The 19811-nt window shown below is 28.2% G+C and overlaps 3 protein-coding genes and 1 long non-coding RNA gene across 8 annotated transcripts in view; 1 reads left to right on the forward strand and 3 right to left on the reverse strand.

Moving 5' to 3' along the window:
• Positions 1 to 4780, reverse strand: part of LOC126841849 (chloride channel protein 2) — a 23589-nt gene extending 18809 nt beyond the window's left edge. The window contains exon 1 of one of the 2 annotated variants that reach the window (XM_050578582.1): positions 4527 to 4780. In XM_050578582.1, coding sequence (XP_050434539.1) covers positions 4527 to 4583 — 57 coding nt within the window. In that variant the 5' untranslated portion in view covers positions 4584 to 4780. The remainder of the gene's footprint in view (positions 1 to 4526) is intronic. The other variant, XM_050578581.1, reaches the window with a different exon arrangement.
• Positions 1 to 18433, forward strand: part of LOC126841852 (facilitated trehalose transporter Tret1-like) — a 26696-nt gene extending 8263 nt beyond the window's left edge. Inside the window, exons 1-8 of one of the 3 annotated variants that reach the window (XM_050578591.1) lie at positions 10971 to 11098; positions 14356 to 14485; positions 14601 to 14667; positions 14849 to 14930; positions 14996 to 15113; positions 15461 to 15652; positions 15744 to 16042; positions 16115 to 18433. In XM_050578591.1, the coding sequence (XP_050434548.1) occupies positions 14428 to 14485; positions 14601 to 14667; positions 14849 to 14930; positions 14996 to 15113; positions 15461 to 15652; positions 15744 to 16042; positions 16115 to 16870 (1572 nt within the window). In that variant the 5' untranslated portion in view covers positions 10971 to 11098; positions 14356 to 14427 and the 3' untranslated portion in view covers positions 16871 to 18433. Of the gene's footprint in view, positions 1 to 10970; positions 11099 to 13789; positions 14005 to 14355; positions 14486 to 14600; positions 14668 to 14848; positions 14931 to 14995; positions 15114 to 15460; positions 15653 to 15743; positions 16043 to 16114 lie in introns of those variants that run through there. The other 2 variants (XM_050578590.1, XM_050578592.1) reach the window with 2 other exon arrangements.
• Positions 7729 to 11600, reverse strand: LOC126841855 (synaptobrevin-1-like). 2 transcript variants are annotated; one of them, XM_050578594.1, is made up of 7 exons: positions 11433 to 11600; positions 10984 to 11069; positions 10840 to 10918; positions 9633 to 9712; positions 9491 to 9542; positions 8370 to 8405; positions 7729 to 8133 (listed from the first exon to the last, which is right to left on the reverse strand). In XM_050578594.1, exons 2-6 carry the CDS (start codon positions 11065 to 11067, stop codon positions 8374 to 8376), a joined length of 327 nt encoding a protein of 108 aa, XP_050434551.1. In that variant the 5' UTR covers positions 11068 to 11069; positions 11433 to 11600; the 3' UTR covers positions 7729 to 8133; positions 8370 to 8373. The 2 variants fall into 2 exon arrangements, with proteins under 2 accessions (XP_050434551.1, XP_050434552.1); XM_050578595.1 differs by lacking the exon at positions 8370 to 8405 and having other exon boundaries at positions 7742 to 8133; positions 11433 to 11595.
• LOC126841856 (uncharacterized) lies at positions 15215 to 19796 on the reverse strand. The gene is made up of 3 exons (XR_007686245.1): positions 19614 to 19796; positions 19389 to 19515; positions 15215 to 16858 (listed from the first exon to the last, which is right to left on the reverse strand). It is a non-coding gene; the product is annotated as an uncharacterized LOC126841856 (long non-coding RNA).
• Positions 19797 to 19811: the final 15 nt, after the last annotated feature.

Raw genomic sequence — 19811 nt, forward strand, 5'->3', positions numbered from 1 at the left:
AAAATTGTTTATACCATAAAGTTGTAACCTCATTACGCTATTTGGTATAGAACCAATGTGGTTCTATATCTTGTTTCTGGAAAACAGAACTTAATTTGATTGAAGAAGTATTTTGTTAAATTATTAGGTATATTATATTTTAGTACTAATAACTAATAAGGATTATTAATAAAACTTCCTTAAATCAGTTAATAATTTTTTTTCGTTTTCGGTAGTTTCTTTGTGGTTTTTTTTCACAATATAAACCAAGGACAATATAACAACTGTGTCCAAGTTGTTATGTAAGTTTATGCTTCCTGTTTTATTTTTACAATATCTTGTAAAAATTACTGCTTTAACCTGAATTAGAATAAAAATTGGACTACGGTTTCAATATTTTAATACGTTCATGTTAACCTGTAGCTATAGGTTGAAGACCTACTACAAAATATTGTTATTCACGTGGTCGTGGTCTTTTGTTCTTTTCATCTGAAATTTAACCTAGAAGGTCATCTATTTGTGCTACCAAACGAACTTAAAAAAACAAAAAAAACGAAAACTGTCGAACACATGAATATCAATTTAAATTTCACACATAATGCTACAGACTGTCACTGTCCTTGTCTTGCCCATTAAGAAAAATCTCTCGGCATTATGGTACAGATAACAATAAGCATAATAATAAGTAACAAACATTTTTAAACAAAAGCATTTTCGGTTGCAATTAAAAAGGGTTTTGTAGTTAATTCTAGTTTAAAGAAAATAACGAACTACTGTGTATACGATTGTGCATTCATCATACGAAATGAAGTAGTGGTTTACAATATAATAATTTGTTCGTCTATCTGATACTTTAGCTAATGCCAACCAAGTTAGCTAATATATGTACCTTTTGTTATTAAATTACTATGCATTTTTAATCTTATACATGAAAAAATTATACTGTTATGTGGCGGCCTATAGTGTATAATAGTATACCTGTATACACACATATATACATATAGCAATGTTAGGTACACTATAATAATGCATGACTATATACTTTATGTATCTTCATGTGAGGTGCATGAGTTCAACATTTTTCACAATGAACTATCATATTTATCATAATAATAATTATAAGCTATCCTTTAAGTAAACATTTATTTTTGCTGTATATATACATACATATATTTAACCTACATATAACAAGAAATACAAGCAAAAATTTAAAATTTGACTAGTATGAGTGTGAATACTTATTGTTATATATGTAATTGTATCCATATAATATATATTATGTGATGAACAGTCAAAATATAAAGATTTATATGACCGAACAATTGTAACTCGTGTTTATGGTTTAGTTAATTTTGCGACTAGACATTTCAGACCTAAAAATAACATTTTCTAGTTTTTAATATACCAAAAACAAAATTTGAAATAATCTTAAAACAATGTAAATTACAAAAGATTACGGAATAATGTTTAATATTTATAAAAAATATTTAAACGTCTAATGACTTGCTAACTCAATATAATTATTAATAGATAAAAATATATATTCTTTTAATTTCAGAATTTATGCTACTACATCTTAAAAATGATATACCTACCCTGAATGCTCAATTACGTTAGAAGGAGAGTGGGGTGGGACGTTTAAAGATTAAGAACAAACAAAGGTATATTTGATAACAGTGTCATAAAATCATACATAACCTGAAAACTGTATTTTAGAGCTTTTTATTTGGTTACCTAGTTGTTTGTTAATTATAATTGGTAGAACAATTTGATGCTGGTGAATCCTGTATGAGGTTTTAAAAATGTATGTTTAAAATGTTTTTAAATTTAGTTACTAGGTACTTAGGTGGTCAAAGCCAGAACATAATCAAATTTAATTTCTTGATATTTCCAAAAAAATAACCCGTTTTCGATAGGTAACACGCTATCAATAATACCCATAGCCGATATATTAGTCATGATAATAATTTTAAACTATTTTTTATACTTATGATCTAGTAAAAAAGTTACAGTCTACTTTAAGCCTAACGGCTAAAATTATGAAACATGGAACATGCTTTAGCCTGCCTGCTCCTGAATAGTGATTATTTCTGATCTACAATCTTCTTGCGGTTTATGACGGTAGTATAGTCTTAACTATATGTTCTGGCCAAAACGTTTGCATGACAATGATGACTCCTTATTATTTCGATGGTATCTTATATGTTTTTATACGTTTAAAGTAGACGCGCTACATTCGTGACATTATTTCGTGTCATTATTTTGTATCGTTTTCGAGATGGAAGGCCAATGCTAAAGCATGTTCTATGCTAAAAAAGTGGAATGCTATTTAAATTGATCCTTCGATGATTATAACCAGATTGACAACCGATAGGTACTTACTGGAATTTAATAGTTTCAAAATTTAACTTCATAGTTGATTAGTGTTTAAAGTACTGAATATATATTTTTTTCTTTATTTGCACAAACCTATCAAATAAATTACTATTTGTCAGGAAAGTTATGTGTGGTTAGTGGTAAATGGTAATAACTAATAATACATTTTGTAGGTTCTACTAAACAGTTAAACACGGGCTAATGTAGAAATACAATCTATAGAGAAAGTTTATTGAGCAGCGCATTAACGAATTATTTTTATTGATTATTTAAGTATTAAGTTTATTGAAAAATACTACTTGCTATAGAATAAAAAACAGGTTTCTATTGCTGTTACCTGTCTAAAAGTACAACGGCGTGTTGAGATGTTTGTTAGTTTGTAAAACTGTTACTTAATACTAGTTTTTTATGAATTAATGTGCTTAAACAATATTTACCACATTTAAATGGTAAAAAAATGTAATATACAATTTACAAATAATTTACAACTTAAAACGAATTTTATCTTCGACGAAGCACCTATAATTTTACTTATGTTTGATAAATATAATTTGTTAGAATTTATATTCTGTCTTGGCTACTGTATTGATTTCTGTACCTTGGGTCTAAGAGGATAAACTCGCTTTTGGCAAATGCGCTTTATGAAATTTCTATTTTTAATAAGGTTAAATGTTGACACAATAAATTGGGGTTTAAATGTATACAATTAGGTATTACACTTTTTACAACATTTTTCATTGGCCTTTTCGGACTAAAATTAGAATGTACAAATTTGAAATATGCTATTATTATAGATTACAAAATTCTCAAGTCACTTGACGAAAACGTAAAAGCTTTCGGTTTTCTTATTTTGGCACATAGCAATTTAATACATCCTGACTGCGTTATAGGTAATAGATAACATAGACAATAAACGGTTAATGGCAAATATTACATATTGTTTTACGTCTTAACAGGTATGTGTAATAAAAACTAATTTCTGGCGTCACTCAAATCTGATAATCCACTTTAATCACTGACAAATTATTGTACTTCGCATTTTCTTTTCTTGTTATTTACAACATTTTATTTGTATTTCGACCCCTTAGGGCTTAGGCATGTTCGTTATTACGCATATTATTTATATATATATTTTTTTTTTTACCTTATTTATGTGTACCTGTACAAATTTTATATACTTGTTGACTATGAACTACATATATATTGGATAATAAAAATATTACTATTAATATAAAGCATAAAAAACTCATGACGTTTAGAGTTGCATAAATGAAACTAGCTTATCAGTGGTAATTAACAAATATCTCTAACTTCAGCTACATATCTAATGTGTATGGCGTAGTGCTACACAACGTCTGCTGTCGCCCGTCTAGTATCCGAAAGTTGATAGGCCATATTTATTACTCTAGGTTATTTCGATAGCAAACATTTTGTTAAATAGTAGTTTTTGCATTATTGCAGCCATAGGAAAAAAAATAGCTGATTTAGTGTTTATCATAGTTTTTTACTGAACCTTGAGCTATGATGTTTACTGGAAAAATATATACTACGGTAAAATATATAAACGATTGGATTTTCTTTTTAGTAGTTATATTATAATATTTGAAGTGGATTTTTCTTTCAACGATGTATTTGTTTTGCGATTAACGCATGATACATGAATTATATAGGTTATCGCGATAAACTATACCGGTTTACGACAATTAATAATAACAGTTTCTGTATGAATAATATTATTAATTTGAATGAAAAATAAGATATTCCAATACATTTTATGAGAAAAGCGAAATAAAGTACGATTTCCTTGATAAATGTATTAGTTTTGGATGCAAAAATTACACGCCGCCGAAATGGAGAAATCATTTCTTAAAATAAATTACTTTACCCCAAATGACCATTAAAATGTTTTAAATCAGCCAAGTATTTATTTTTATTGCAATGCCAAATGACTGACTGTATAATTGATAATAGTGATTACCCACTGATCTAAAATTAAAGTTTAATATTTGTTTCAAGTAATGAAATGTTACTGTTGAATAATTATGAATTATGCGTGAAATGATATCCTAGTGTACGGTCGGGACAAACATTTATTTTGTTATTATTTATTAGTCGTCTCTGTGTATTAACGGTAAAATGTTAAAAAATTATAATATACTATTTAAACTTACCAGCGTATGGTGATATTCGTGTAAGTCCACAGGAATCCTTCCATTTTCGACATCCATAGTATGTTATATTATTCGAAATCAATTATAAAATAAATTATAAATATATAGGGTAGGTGTTTAAAATAAAATCATACATGGATTTGCAGTCTGTTTAAAATATTTAAAATCAAAAACGAAATAGCAAACAGGCTTCGCAAATTTAAAAAAAAAAACGCGGCTGTTACTTCTTACGGGGAGATCACTCACAACAACTCTTTACGACAATAACCACATAACTGATGGGTAAGCTGTGAACCGCTCGGCCATTTTACCGTTAGGGGATCTAAACAATCAGCGAACAGCGTTTATATGTATGTAGCTGTGTAAATTCACAATTCTTGCACATAACACAAACAAACACACGCGGCACTGATGATTAAAATACAATATTCTTATTATTTTTTTAGTTTTATATAATCAAATATACGAGTACTTGAAGTTTTACACTTGTAATAAAAAAAAAAGATAACCAAAATAATATATTAAAATAAATACGTATATTTGTGTAGAATATTTTACTCTCTCAAGAAAATATAATATGTATATCGTCGATCATTATATGACGAACAACATTGTAAAGACATGAAATAATTTGTTTCTACTTTGAAAAAAAAAATGCTATACAACCATATTTATGCGTTAGGCACATGCATACGTTTTGCTGTACAAGCTAATAATGAATCACATCAATCTACATCATACGATATACTTTTACATGCCTTGAACATCAAGTCGGTTTTGAAACCAAAGTGCTTAGCGCAATGCTCATAGTTAACTTATTGTCTTACCGAACTTTATTTAAAAAATGAATGGTCTAATATATTTAATAATCTTTAACGATATTGTTGTACACCTATTATTATAATATATGGATCAAATCCCAAAATATATGAACGAACGTCTACCAGGGGCGACATTTCAATTTTTCTTAGGGTGGGGTAAAATTTTTATCGGCCCACTGTTCATTTACAAACATAAATTGTTTTTCCAAAACACTTAGACACAAAACAGTAATAACACAAACATTATAAACCTTCATACCTATTATACTTGGTAGTCAGTTCAAACGGTTCATTATTAGTAAAGGTAGGTAGTTGCATAAAAAAACAGATTATTAACAGCCTTAAGTATCGAAAATTTGACCAGCCCATAAAAATCAAGGGTGGGGCAAAGTCTTTTGAGTTTTTATCTTGACACCTCGTTTTTATCGTTTTTTATAGTATCTTCGGTCATAAAAAAAAAAAAATTCTAAAAACCAGTTTTTTTATGTAAAATGAATCAATTAATTTTATTTATTTATTTATTGACACCCAAAGGGTAAAGTTTATAGATGTACATTTAAATAATGTATAGATACAGATAACAAGACATAACATAAATACAGTGGCATTAAAACAAAAACTAAAAATGAACAATAACAAATTATTGACTTAAATTTTTAACTGTTGAAGTGAGTCAAAAAAAGAAATCATAATCAACAATTTTATGGCTATGGGCTGTATAGTTATTTTTATTAATTGGTACTAAAAAAGGGGTGCTAAAATCACTGCATACCCTAATTATCATTATAAAATTCTTATACATTTCCCGGGCATTATAATGTTCTTTCTAAAAAAAATATTGATTTTTTTTTTCGCCTAACAGAAAGTCATTCAAATTGAGTTTATAATCTAAAAAGTTCTTTTTTTGCGTTGCCCAACATTTGGGAATTTTTCTAATATATTTTTTTTAAAAGCTGAGGACATTTTACATAGAAAGTGTAAATTTAAAATTGGGATCGCCATAAAAATGTTTAGAAAAAGAAAAAAATAAGTAAAAATACATAGAAAAATCGAAAAAATATCTTATTTTGCACATATAGTTATTTCAACTATTTTGAATACTGAGCTCGTTTTTTTTACTTTTCTACGAATTTTTACCCCCTTTTTTTTGTTTTTACGGAGATCCCAATTTGAAATTTACACGTTTTATGGAAAATTTTCTAAGCTTTCTGAAAAAATTATTAGAAAAATTCTCAAATTACAATAACCCTGTAAACGCCGTTTCGGTTTAAATTATTATTTTTGGACAGGTGTACGCAGTTCGTCTAAATACATTCGATCTCGTAGACGTATGCTAGGTGTATTAGTTTATTGGTTCCATAAACTGTGTTGGGCCAATCAATTTTTGTGCAACAAAACGCCAATTCGCTTGTAGGTTATTCAAGATAAGATAATATAATTTATGTCACCCGTGCGAAAAGTAAGTACCATGCAAGTTTAGAACGTCGTCGATCATGCAGATTGCAGAGACTAATTCACCACTTGAGGTTTAAAAACACAACAATAACCTAAATTGAAATCTGAAATGCCCTCTCTACAATTTAGCTTGCGTTCATACATATAATTGAGCAATATTGGTTTAGCATAATTATCAATTTCAACTTGCAAACAGTTTTTGTATGCTATATAGTTTTCTGGAGACTAGAAGTTTACCAGGTCGACCTATTAAGTGTTATAATTCTTTAACTATTTTAATTATAGCTAATATGAAAGATAGAGGATTGGAAGCTATCGCATTTATGTGTGTAACATCATTTTTTTTAACAATGGCGCCATGTTAAAGAAAGGAGGAGTATCAAGTGCTCTAGGGCGGGAATGATAGTATAAAAAGGCTCCAATTTTATTATAATTAATATTAAGTAATTACAACGAAAAGGGGGAACTATAGTTGTCGAGAGGCAGCAAAACGAAATTATCAAAAGGTATCATTTAGAAAAAGAATATTTAGCAAGACGTATATCTTTAAAGTTGGATCAAATTCAAACTGAAAAAAAATAATTAGCATGAAATTATACCTATTTGTTAAATAGCAATAAAGGATTTTTTTTTGTAGTTTTAATCACTCACTATATTATAATATTTATTACTTATAAATGCTAAATTCACTATTCATTTTCATATATTATATTTCCTACATCTAAAAATACGAAAATTAAATATCTTTATTGCTAAAAAATACATGAAAATGCGTTTATGTTTATAATTAGTAATAAACAAAAAATAATGTATAATAAAATTGAATATTGTTTATATAAATATATATATAGTTAATTAATTAAAGGATTACATTAGATAAATTTGAAATTTACTATAGTAATAATAATAATAAGAATAATGCTAATAATGCGTAACCATAGCCAATCCACAATGTTCACTTAAGTAATACAAACAAAATATAATATAAAATGTATAAATATATGAATGGTTATGAATTAATTGTACAATTTTAAACAATATGAAGTTGTATAAACCATAATAATGTTTAGTTAAACAAAATTATCATGTTATGGATTTGATTTTAATAAACAACTTTTTAAAAAAACCGACAAAAACTAGTTTTAGATGATCAATTAAAAATGCTTTAAACAATATTTATTATCACAATAAGAAACATATAAATCTAATAGAAGAAAGAATAATTAATTATTTTTCTTGCAAAGTATTTTAGTAATGTATTTTAGTTGCAGAAAATTGTCTTATTTTCCAATGTTTAGGGATGAAATAAAATTAGGTAGAAAATAATGACCCTGAAACACAAAAATACATTAAATTATAATTTCTTTACATTTACTAATTTTTTTATATATTTTAATGATATTAAACTATTATCAAAACTTCCTCATGAGTTATTTTTGACTAAATTACAATACATTTTTTACTATCGGTAAATATTTTATAGATAACAGTTTATTCATTTTTTTAAACTTTAATGCAAAAATAAACAATTCTAATACGCAATAATGCAATAGAGACAAATGCTTACTATGTTATACTTCATAATATTTAGCACCATAAGAAGCTGTAAAATAGGATAAATTAAACAAAATAAAAAAATTTAAAAATAAAAACTAATATGGGAAATTACAGTGTGGTGTGATGTTATTTGTTCTTTAGTAATAAAATTTTATAATTTTCACATTAAATATTTAAGACATAGCTTTATTTAATTATATATTTATTGTAATAAACAAAAAAATTCTCGTAGAACTCTTATTTTTTGTACAAGCGAGAATATTATATTATTTTAACATTGATTCTCTGTTGACGATGATACTATCAAACAGTCCCTTGCCAATTTATGCAATTATTTACCATTTATAGTTTATTTATGGAAATATATTTCCTTTAGTATGTTAATTAACAACGAACAAAATTAAGCATACATATTCATACGTCATTTATGAGCAACTAATAAATTTAGCACATGTATTAATGAAAAGTCAAAAATTTGTGGGGGTTTACTTTCCTAAGGGCTATTCCTCTCTGGTAGAATATCGCCAACAGTCATAAGAGAAGAGTACCTAATGAAAATTAACCAAAATCTGTCTAACATTCAAAAATTCATTATGAGTTGACTTTTTGTACTGTAAAAAAAGTTGTAAGATATTCGAGAAACATTCAACAAATTAATAGACACAGCGGAGAAAGTATTTATAGTATTAGCAAATTAAGTACAAGTAGTGTAGGTATTTCCCAGAGGACGGTCAGCTTGTAGAAAACGACATGTCACTATTTTTACCAGAAATTTGGAACATTTATGATGTAGTTATTAGTAGTTGACAAAAAACAAAATAATGTGTAGGATTCCATTCACAGTTCCAAAAGATGTTTGCTACACAACCTTTTTAGTGATTTTTAGAAAATTTGATTAATAAAAACAAAGGAATTCTAATTTAAATTTAAATTCAAATTGCTCAATTACAAGTTGTCACACTCAAGTTAAAAAAGATTTATAACAAACTCTCTGGATCTATATGAAAAATCCAGTAGCTTAAAACCACCCAATTAAGAAGATACTTTGTCAATACAATTCAACACAGTTATAAAAAATAATGACGACAGGAATGTTATAATATAAAATAAAAAATATTTAAAAAAACTCACAAACTATGAGAATAAGAAGGACTGCCACGATCGTTCCTAAAAGAATCATCATCTAGAAATTCAAAAAATTAATATTAGTCAGCATAAATATTTGTTATACATTTTATTTTTAAAATAGATATAGTTAAGAAAAATTACAGACCTTCAAATTCTTCCACCACATCTTCCTTTTTAACTTGGTTGCATGTTGTTCAAACTGTGATGCACCTTGTTGCAGAACATCTGAAAATAGTATTGTCGTTAAAAATAAAATGCATAATATTTATTAAATATAAAAAGAAGCCATAAAACAAATATAGATAGTAATCAACGACAATCCCAACAGGAAAACACAATGAATTAATAGAAATTTTTTGATATAATACGGTAGAATAAATAAGACGTAAAACAGGAATAAATATAATTACTATTACTATTTAACAAAATAAGTAGTGTGATACAATTTTTAAAAAACAAAAACACTGAATACTTTTAGTAAGCGATTATCTATTAAATTTTTCACAGCTAATATACTTGAGAAAATATAAATCAGTATTTTTTTTAAATAAAACTAAAAAAATAATTTATTCAAGTATTAAGCTACAATTTTTTTATAATATTACTACAAAAAAAAATGTATAAATTAAAAAGTTATAGAAGAAGAAATTCTAAAATAGGTATTTAATACACTAAAACATTATCAATCACAAATAAAACTCAGATTTTACACTCACCTTAATAATCCTATTTTTTTTTTGCAAGCAAAAACAACGTCAACTATATTAGTTATTAAAGATATAAACGAAATATAGCACATAATAAAAAAAGAAAAAATGTATTGATAAAAATTATGATCTAAAGACAAAACCATAAATATTATTTTGTAGTTAAGAAAAAAATTTGAAATAAATCTCAATATTATCTATTATCAGTTATAACGATAATGAATATTGTAGCAAAATAAACCAATTTGGTTTAGTAGTTATTATTAGACATCCAGTTTATAGTCACGGTCATCTATTGTATAATTTTGATGTTCTAAAAATTATTTGACCACCAATAATAAATATGAAATTAATTTTTAGCACCTAATTTAAATTAAAATGTTTTATTTAACATCATATAACCTTAGTTTTTACATTTAAATTGTTTTTAAACTACAGAATAACCCAAAGAATAATCTGAAGTAGGGTAGTATAGTTTTTCAATAAATATTAGACTTATAAAGACATACATTTTTTATCATAGGTTACTTTAACTATATTTGAATAGTTATGTTGGAAACATAAAGTAAATTTATTTTAATATTAGCAACATCAATTAAAATTAAACAATTATTATCTTAAAAAATGAAAATAATATATTATTACCAGCTCTGTTGTCCAACTCTGAAAGTTTCTGATCACGTTCCAACACTTTTTCAACATTCACTCGCATAATTCCGACGACCTTGAATTTTATTTTTGTTTATTACCAAACACTTTTAAAGAATAATTTTATCTTATGTTACTAACCTCATCTACTTGCGATTGTGATTCTTGTAATTTTCTTTGAGAATCAGTTGGTTTTTTGGTACTTTGTCCTCTGCTTTCAGCCATTGCTACAAACACAGATGATAGCCAACAGCAGGTATTAGTTTTAGTATTATATTTAATGTAAAAAATATAAGTACTTATAACATTAACAATATTTAGTTTTATTGAAATCGATTTTAATTTGTAGACAATACACGAATTTACGATTTAGTTGTAAGATATTAGAAAGTAAACTGCGTTGGTAACAAATTTAACTACTTTTTAATTCGTGTGTTTGTTAATATAATATATTATATAATATAATAGTACCTAAGTACTTATTATCAATTAACAACAATTAGGTTTACTTTAGTTTTAATTAGTTAAATATTTACACGTTAAAGTGTTTCCGTACTTCTTAATACTCGAATAAAATTTATTAAATTTACCGATAATTTGATGTCTTCAACGAGTCGAAATATGTCCGAAAAATATGTTTTGATCAAAAACGACTGGACTCTGGAGTATAGCTTGGATGTATTTGATGCCTCTACTCTCTAGTGCATTCGACCGGATTATATTATAATAAAATAGGTAGGTATGTAAAATGGTTAAGAATGGTATGCCCCAGTTGATGATGTAATCACTACCGAACGTCATAGTGAACAATTTTGATATGATTTACAATCAATGAGGTCACAAACGTCGGGTACTTAGAACGTCTTTGGCGTACTGATAACTTGTTGCGCGTCTATTCAAATTCTTAATTCACGATGCATGCAGGTATACAACATTCTCGTATTATGATCTAACATTATTAGGTATAATTTGTTACTTGAGTACTTCGATGCGATTCTGAGATGATATTATTTTTACAATGAAGTATTTTATGATTATTTCTATTTCATATCTCTTAAACCGATAAACCAATTCATTCATGTATGATAGGTATGTAGATTTTAAAATGAAAATGTACGTATTATTCAATTTAAAACCACCAAACATTATATCATTGACAATATAAACAGTCGAATTATTACTTTAAGTATAGTTTTAGGACTGGAAGCTTGAAAATTATACTGAAAATAGGTCTAGTGTCACCCAATAATATATAGGTACAAATTTCCCAAAAATGTCCAGTTAAATTTCTTCTTATGAATTTGAATATTGTTATCTAATGATGTTTACTTTTTGTGATTTTTTTTTGATATTTTATATCATTGCCGATTACCTTTGTCGTCAGGTAACATAAGGTTATCCTTTGATGTAAGCTACGTTTTCCTCCTAATTTTCTAGGATTTTGTTTATAAATTCCTGTAAGTTTTTTTCCAAAATTATAAATTTTTGTGACACATAATATCTTTTTTTTGAAAAATCTCCAATAAGTCAATCAATATGATTATAAACACATTTATATTGTCCATACAATTATTTCTATTTAATAGTTTGGACTATCTGAAGTTTTGCATTGAAACGTTTATTTTAAAATTATCTTATCACTTTCAGACTTCAGTTGAAATAATTCTGTAGCCTTTCCCAACCTCACTATGCCTCGACCTCACTGCGCTGGTTTTTTTTATGGACATAAATTGTAAATCTAGCTATTAATTTAACAAAAATTATTATAATCGATTAAGTACTATATAAACGATGAACGATTATATTTAATATAGTCGAATGTTAAAGTAGCATTGGATTACGAAAAAGACAATTTAATGGCTTTCAAAAAACAGATAACCAAAAAATGTTTAATGAATTTTGGTTGTCCGTTTTTCAACGTACCATGTTATAGTCAATGTAAAAAAAATTTAATGAAACGATTACTTTCTTATGTGCGCGTTTATCTTGTAACGGTCATATTATATATTTTCGCATACAAATTAAGTTTAAGTAGCAAAAATCATCATTAGCATGTATCACGTGCAAGACAATGGGGGAAACGGATGCACGCGTAACAATGAACTAAGAGGTTACACAAAACACTACATATTTTAAATTATTAGTAAAATTTAACATGTTTCATTTTTGTGTTTTGCAATTCTATTATTTTCATTCGGTCGTCTGCGCATCGTGTTCATTTATTTCCGCACTTACCTGGACTGACTGCAGAAAACGCCCAGGTTCCAGATAGAGAAGTAATGACAATAAGATAATTCTATAATTGTCAATTTCTTGGATTACGATATTTTTTTTTACCATGTAACTATGTAAGTACGGTATACATAACAATTATTGTAATCATTTCGTTTAAATTCAACGTCTGCATAGAATAATTACGAATTATCATTACCCTATTAGAATTTGGCTAGTTGGGATTGAACTTAGTTAGATATGGTAGCCGCTATAACTAATAAATTACTATTATATAAATGGTCTAAGAGTTGGGTAGCTATTTGTAGTCGATCGCCAGTAGTCAAATTACAGCAATCAAATGTTTGACCCGATCGGCCCTTTTATAAAAATATATATATATATATATAAATATAAGAACAAATAACACACATAATTATTTAAATATTATTCTTTTAATGATTCCGTACCAGATATAGTAATAGCAATCTGGAATGAAATGAACGAGAGAGGAGGCGGCGATTACATGCTTCCCTCCGCTGAAATTAGTCAACGCTGGTGACGCTTTTACTAGATACCTACTGCAATTTAAGTAAAATCCTATTTGAAAAAGACAATAAATAATTTCGTTATTAATTTAATTAATAATTAAAACGGGGTTACATTTTGATAACCTCGAGATGACGCATTCCTTTAATTATTAAAAAAAACCTATGCATTATATAATAATAGGAATAACGTACCAGCTCAGTCTTCTGTGACATCTAACCACATAATGCGATCTTTTTTTATTTTTACGACATAGTTTTATAGATTTCGTTAAAATTGAAATAAAATAAAATAATTTTTTGAATACTTACAGTATGTTGTCTTTAATACTTTTGACTTTGCACTTAATAATTTTATTGTTTTAGCTTCGACACAAAAGTAATACTTTCTTTGCTGTAGAGTGTAAGTATTGGTTTTACAATATGTGTGTTTTTTTAAAGTTTGTAACAGCTTAAGTTTTTTTAAAATTGTATTACAGTACAACACATTGATTAATTAATTACCTATTAATACTTATTGTTACTACAACAGTAAAAAATCTAAGTTAACAAAACATTCGTAATATGTAGTTATTCTGTAATGGTATTGTGACTCTTCCAAATATTTCCAATATCAACCAAATTTGACTACAAATGTCGTTTTATTAACATGATCCCAATTTAAGTTCGGTTGTACTTTTTTTGTTGTATTTTTTGTTGTATTTTTTTAACGATTATACAACATTTCTTTATTTTTATTATGGTTGTTTTACAGGGTATTTTTTCGAGATATTTCTTCTTAGAATCTTCTTGTATGTAATATCATTCTTGAGGTAATCGATATCAAATGGATAAAGGACACAAGAGTATTTCCGAGAATACTATCGCCAAGAGAGATAAATATGGTTCGTAAAATTACATGTGTGTAATTTATTCTAAATTCTACATTGTTTCATTTTTTTTTTGTCAAATATTCAGATGTATAAAATAGTTTTAATATAATTTACTATTTCATTGTAGGAAATTCAAGTACTATACATGAATATAGTGATATAAATTTATCAAATTATTTGGACAACGATGAAAAGTAAGATAAAAATGACATAAATTCGAATACATATAATATAGTTTATATAGTCTATATAGTTTATAATAAGTGGGTGTTCATTTAGATATATATTTATGTATCGTAATTCTATCTTATTAAATTTTTCAAGTCAATTCATTATTCTATTTTGCGGTTAAATTACGTTGAACGATTTTAATAGGTGTGATGAACAATACTTCATTAAAGAAGACATACATCAGACAGAAATTTTACAATTATCATGGAACGATTTATATCCCCAGGTCAGTCACAATTATCAAAATAAAATGTATACATTTTCAATAATAATTGTTCGTATACTTTTAAGGTATTAGCTAGTGTTGTAGTATTCTTGTTGATCCTCCAATCTGGTGTTAATATGGCATACTCAAATGTTATATTACATAGCTTTCCGAACATGAACAAATCACAGTATTCGTGGCTAAGTAAGGATTGAATTGTACAATCATTTTGTTTGTATGAATTAAGTTTATAACATAAAACCATCATATAACAATGATTTTTCTATATTAGTAATATTCGACTGTATGGATACAATGTATTTTTAAATCTTAAATAAGAAAAAGTACATGTTCATATAAATACTTAATACAAAATATATAGTAAAAATTACTTTTGTCTGTCAAATTTATATTACACTATTACCAATAACATACAAAACTATTATTTAATTGTATTACGTGATCTGAGACATTATATTGATGTGAGGAAACTTTAAATAAAATTATTACCTACATATTTTTTTAACGTTGTTTATTTGTATTATTAAAAGCCAGCATTGTGCCCTTGTGTACGCCCCTGGGGTCGATTCTAGTTGGCCCAATCATGGAAAGATTTGGCCGGAAAAATGCTTGTCTCTGCACATGTCTGCCGCTTTTAGTTTCCTGGCTGCTTGCCGTGGGCATGACGTTCGACAACATAGTTTGGTTTTATGTGTCCAGAATATGCGCGGGTATTGGTTGCGGTAAGCAAGACTTGTAGACAATACTATCAACACCAATGCAATACGCGGACAAAAGCCTTTATGCTTTATGGTGCTTATATTGACGTTGCAGGTATGGCAACAGTGGTTATAGTATACGTGTCGGAAATCGCTCATCCCACGTACAAGTCATTCCTGTTGTCTTTGAATAGTGTGTTTTTCTCGACCGGCGTATTACTTTCTACCGTGTTAATCAACTTCCTCGACTGGAAAGCCATCACCAGCACGTTTGCCTTGTTTACCGTGGCTATTATGGCGTTGACAGTGATATGCGTGCCGGAAAGCCCGGCGTGGATATTCAAGTTCAAAGGTCCGGAGTACGAGATCAAAGGGAAAAGGGCGATAAAACAGATTTATCCTCACAACAATCGAGTAAAGACTAAAAAATCCATTGGAGTGTTATTACAGTTACAATATCCGAGATATGTTGTTGGTTTTTTATAGTTATTCAATGCCGAATGGAACCTCCTAAACGAGATGACCGCCGATGAAAACAACTACGCAATAGACAAGTCTAAGCAGACGTTTTTCCGAACACTGCGGACCAGCCAGGCCGCTTACAAGCCAGTGATCATATTGATCGTTCTGTTGACCCTGCAACAGTGCAGCGGCGCGTACATGATCATATCGTACGCGCTGCCAGTGTTCCAGTTGATCGTGCCGGGCGGATCGGCCAACGAACTGGAAGCACTGGCGCTGTTGGGTATCATCAGGTTCGTCGGCGGCATCGTCACGTCGTTGTTGTCGTTTTACTTCGGTCGCAGACCTCTCATGGTGGTTTCGTGTTTGGGCATGGCTCTGTCGTCGGCTACGGTGACATTGACGGTTGGCTCGCAACAGACGCCGATCGGCTCAGATCAGATCGGGTTGACTGGCTTGTCCGTTCCGTTAGTCGGCGTCATGGTGTTCGTGCTGAGCAGTTCGATTGGCGTGCTCGTGTTCCCTTGGACGCTGACCAGCGAATTGCTCCCCACATCTATCAGGGCCGTCGGCAGCAGCTCATTAGTGTCTTACGGTTGTCTGTCCATGTTCTTTACACTTCGCGCGTTTCCGTATTTATTAACATCGCTTGGCGTGGCCATCACGTTTGTCGGTTTCGGGTTGGTATCGCTGATATTGGCCGTTTTTGTGTTGTTGTTTGTACCAGAATCGAATGGAAAAACTTTTGAACAGATCGAAGAGTACTTTCTGAGGAAATAAAGGTCGCCTATTATTATTAATTTCAACAGAATAGTCAGGAGTCAAAAAGTCGAAATAGTCAATCTAAAACTTTTTTATTAATTTCAGTTGTTTTTGTTTTGTTTGTCTCTTCTATATTTGTATTGCTCTTATTTTTTTTATTTTTCGTTATTTTACACTAATACTAATGAATAATGGTTTTATTTCTACTTTGAGTCGTCGAAACCCTAAACTCAGTGTTATGTTAAATACACGTCTTTTAAATACCTAAAGCTAAGGCCCCACTGAGAGCGATTTGCGTTTTTGCGATAGCGTGTAGCGTGTTGGCGATTTAGCGATTTTAGCTACACGCGCGAGAATCGCTGAAAAAACAAAATTGTTTGATTTTCGGCGATTAATCGCTGTTAAAATGGTATCATCGTCGGTTATGTCAGAACAAATTGCTGCTGCTGTATACCTACAAGAACCATATATGGAATCCGAGACACCCAGACCACAGAAATCGAAACAAAGTCCTGAGGTGTTGTAGGTCTGTTATAGGACAAAACCTTAAAATTGATAAAATTGATGGTAATTTAATTATTTAATGTTATATATTTATGTTTATTAAATTAGTTATTATGAATTATATGTTTTAATACTAGTAATAAAATAAATACAAATAGAGCTTGGATGTTAATGACCTAAAATGCATTTGAAAATGAATGTAGAAATGAACACGCGCGACATAAAAAAACGCTAAAGTGTCCCCACCAAAATCGCTGGTGGACATCTGGCTTGTAAAATTGCGGAATCGCTTTCAGTTGGGCCTTAGCTTAATGCATTTCGTCGTATCGTCGTGTTCAGCCTACTTTGTTCGTTTGTAATTTTTAATTACATTTTTTCTTTTGATAAAATATTATTAGTTTTGTACATGAACTAAATTAGAGTATGCAAGGAACGCAATTACATTTATCTATTTTTTAAATACTACCGTCTACCGTGTTTGAGTTTTAATACTGCTGTTGAACATTTATTATCAGTATTTATTATAAGATATATATATTGGTACTTCTAAAAGTTCCTATTTAGATTAATATTGATTAAATGGACGCCGAGTTCATTATTGTTACATAATATGTATTATATACACTTAAAGAAATTACAACAATTATTATTAATAGGATATCAATTATATAGAGTCTATATCACGATGACTTGACGTTAATATGAAAGTCACGATCAGACCATCATGATATGCTCTTTATTATATTGGGCTATAGCTTTTTAATAACTTGTTTTTATTGTCTAAAGATAATATGTAAATATATATAGTATATTATTTAAGTAACCTATAATCAAATCTTATTATATTTGAATTATTAATGATTTTACTCTAAATAATTAATTTGAATAAATTTGGTTTTATATAATTATATTTCATCCATCAACTGAGCATTGTAAAATTGTTTAAATTTATCGGCTGTACATTAGTGATATCGAATCTCGCTCGAAATAGTTTTAAACATTGCTTGATATATTTCAATATTGTTTATCGCGTGTTTTTTCACCCAATACAAAATGCTCTCTGTCTTTTTCTTTTATTGTTGATCTGTGTAATATACGAATTAAAATTTGATGTGCAATTAGTTGTTTTGATGCTCGATTACACTAATTAAGTAGTTATTAAGAGTGCTTTAACATACTTTTAAGGTGTGCGTTATTAAATAATAATTGAAACATTTTTTTGTCATTTTGAAAACACCTATTGGTGGTTTTTTAATACTATTTAGTATTTTATTTAAAATAATTAACAGTTCTTGTCATACTTTAAGTACTTACACTATGAAGTCATTATAAAAACATTAATCATTACTTAGTAGTTTAATAATAGAAACAGTTTGTATACAACAACTGCGCAGTAATTTTGATTATGTGTAACGGAAATTAGGCTCGTTCTTAAAAAGGATGCTGTGAAATTGTTTACAGCTAATCTAATTATAAAATATGTTATTATTAAATATTTGTATTTTTAGTTGGTATACAAGTTTATTTCAATGATGATTAAAAACCAATGATTTTCTGACCAAGTCAACATAGTATCGTACGTCATGGCATTAATATTTCATTGCTATTGGTATTATCGTTGATATTAGAATATAGATATAAAATACAAAAAAATCGCATAAAACATCTATATTCTAATATATAAGCGGTTGCAATTTAAACGATTTTATCGTAACGATAATTAAAATACAAACACAATATTTACATTTTAACACACGAATACGAATTCACATAATGCTACCAAAAAATGTTATAATAAATTAAACGGTTAATTTGAGTATATATTTTAAATTTGATTTAAAATTTTTTATTTAGCTAATTTGGATTGATGCGATGTAAGTAAAAATTGTTTTGAATGACTAAAACTTTTACAATTTGTATTAAACATTTTTCTATTAGGTATAAAAACATAGTGGTCATGCGCGCTTATTTGCATTTTCATTAACCCAGCTCGATATTAATTTGTCATTTTTTAAAATATCAATTAATTTACTTAGTATTTTCTTTTTGTGTTAAAGTTTTTCAAACGTCGATTCAAATACAGCCAAAGCGTGATCTACATATAATAGTACTTGACTGGATTGATGTTGGTGCCATGAGTCCTGTGTTTCTGTCTAAGTCTGAGTAATTTTTAAAACAAACAAAACTTAAAAATTATTTTACAGTTTAATTGCTATTAATCAAAATAATAATAATATAATATAATTATAACCAGTACCTACTAGAGTTACATCTGAAACGTGTGAACATAAAAAAAATGCAAATTATCACATTTTTGTGATAGATGAAAGTCATCTATCTAACAGCGTGTAAAAAAACGCGTACGCAATCAGTACCCGAGTAATATCAAATACGTGAATAGGTATGTAGACAAATATGACACTAGTGTGATTAATACTGTTGGAATGAGGTTATC

Source organism: Adelges cooleyi, unplaced genomic scaffold, assembly GCF_023614345.1.
Source record: "Adelges cooleyi isolate 19-005CV unplaced genomic scaffold, UGA_ACOO_1.1 ACOO_flye_CR_arks_rails_tigmint_CR_PRNA_41, whole genome shotgun sequence".
NCBI lineage: Eukaryota > Metazoa > Arthropoda > Insecta > Hemiptera > Adelgidae > Adelges > Adelges cooleyi.

What these genes read in the sequence shown, in the direction of transcription:
- LOC126841855 (XM_050578594.1), bottom strand. Translation starts at nt 11,067, where the DNA reads ATGGCTGAAAGCAGAGGACAAAGTACCAAAAAACCAACTGATTCTCAA. An exon ending in AGAGTTGGACAACAGAGCTG is followed by an intron (nt 9,713 to 10,839) that starts GTAATAATATAT and finishes TACTATTTTCAG; the next exon opens with ATGTTCTGCAACAAGGTGCA. An exon ending in CCTTCTTATTCTCATAGTTT is followed by an intron (nt 8,406 to 9,490) that starts GTGAGTTTTTTT and finishes CCTATTTTACAG; the next exon opens with CTTCTTATGGTGCTAAATAT.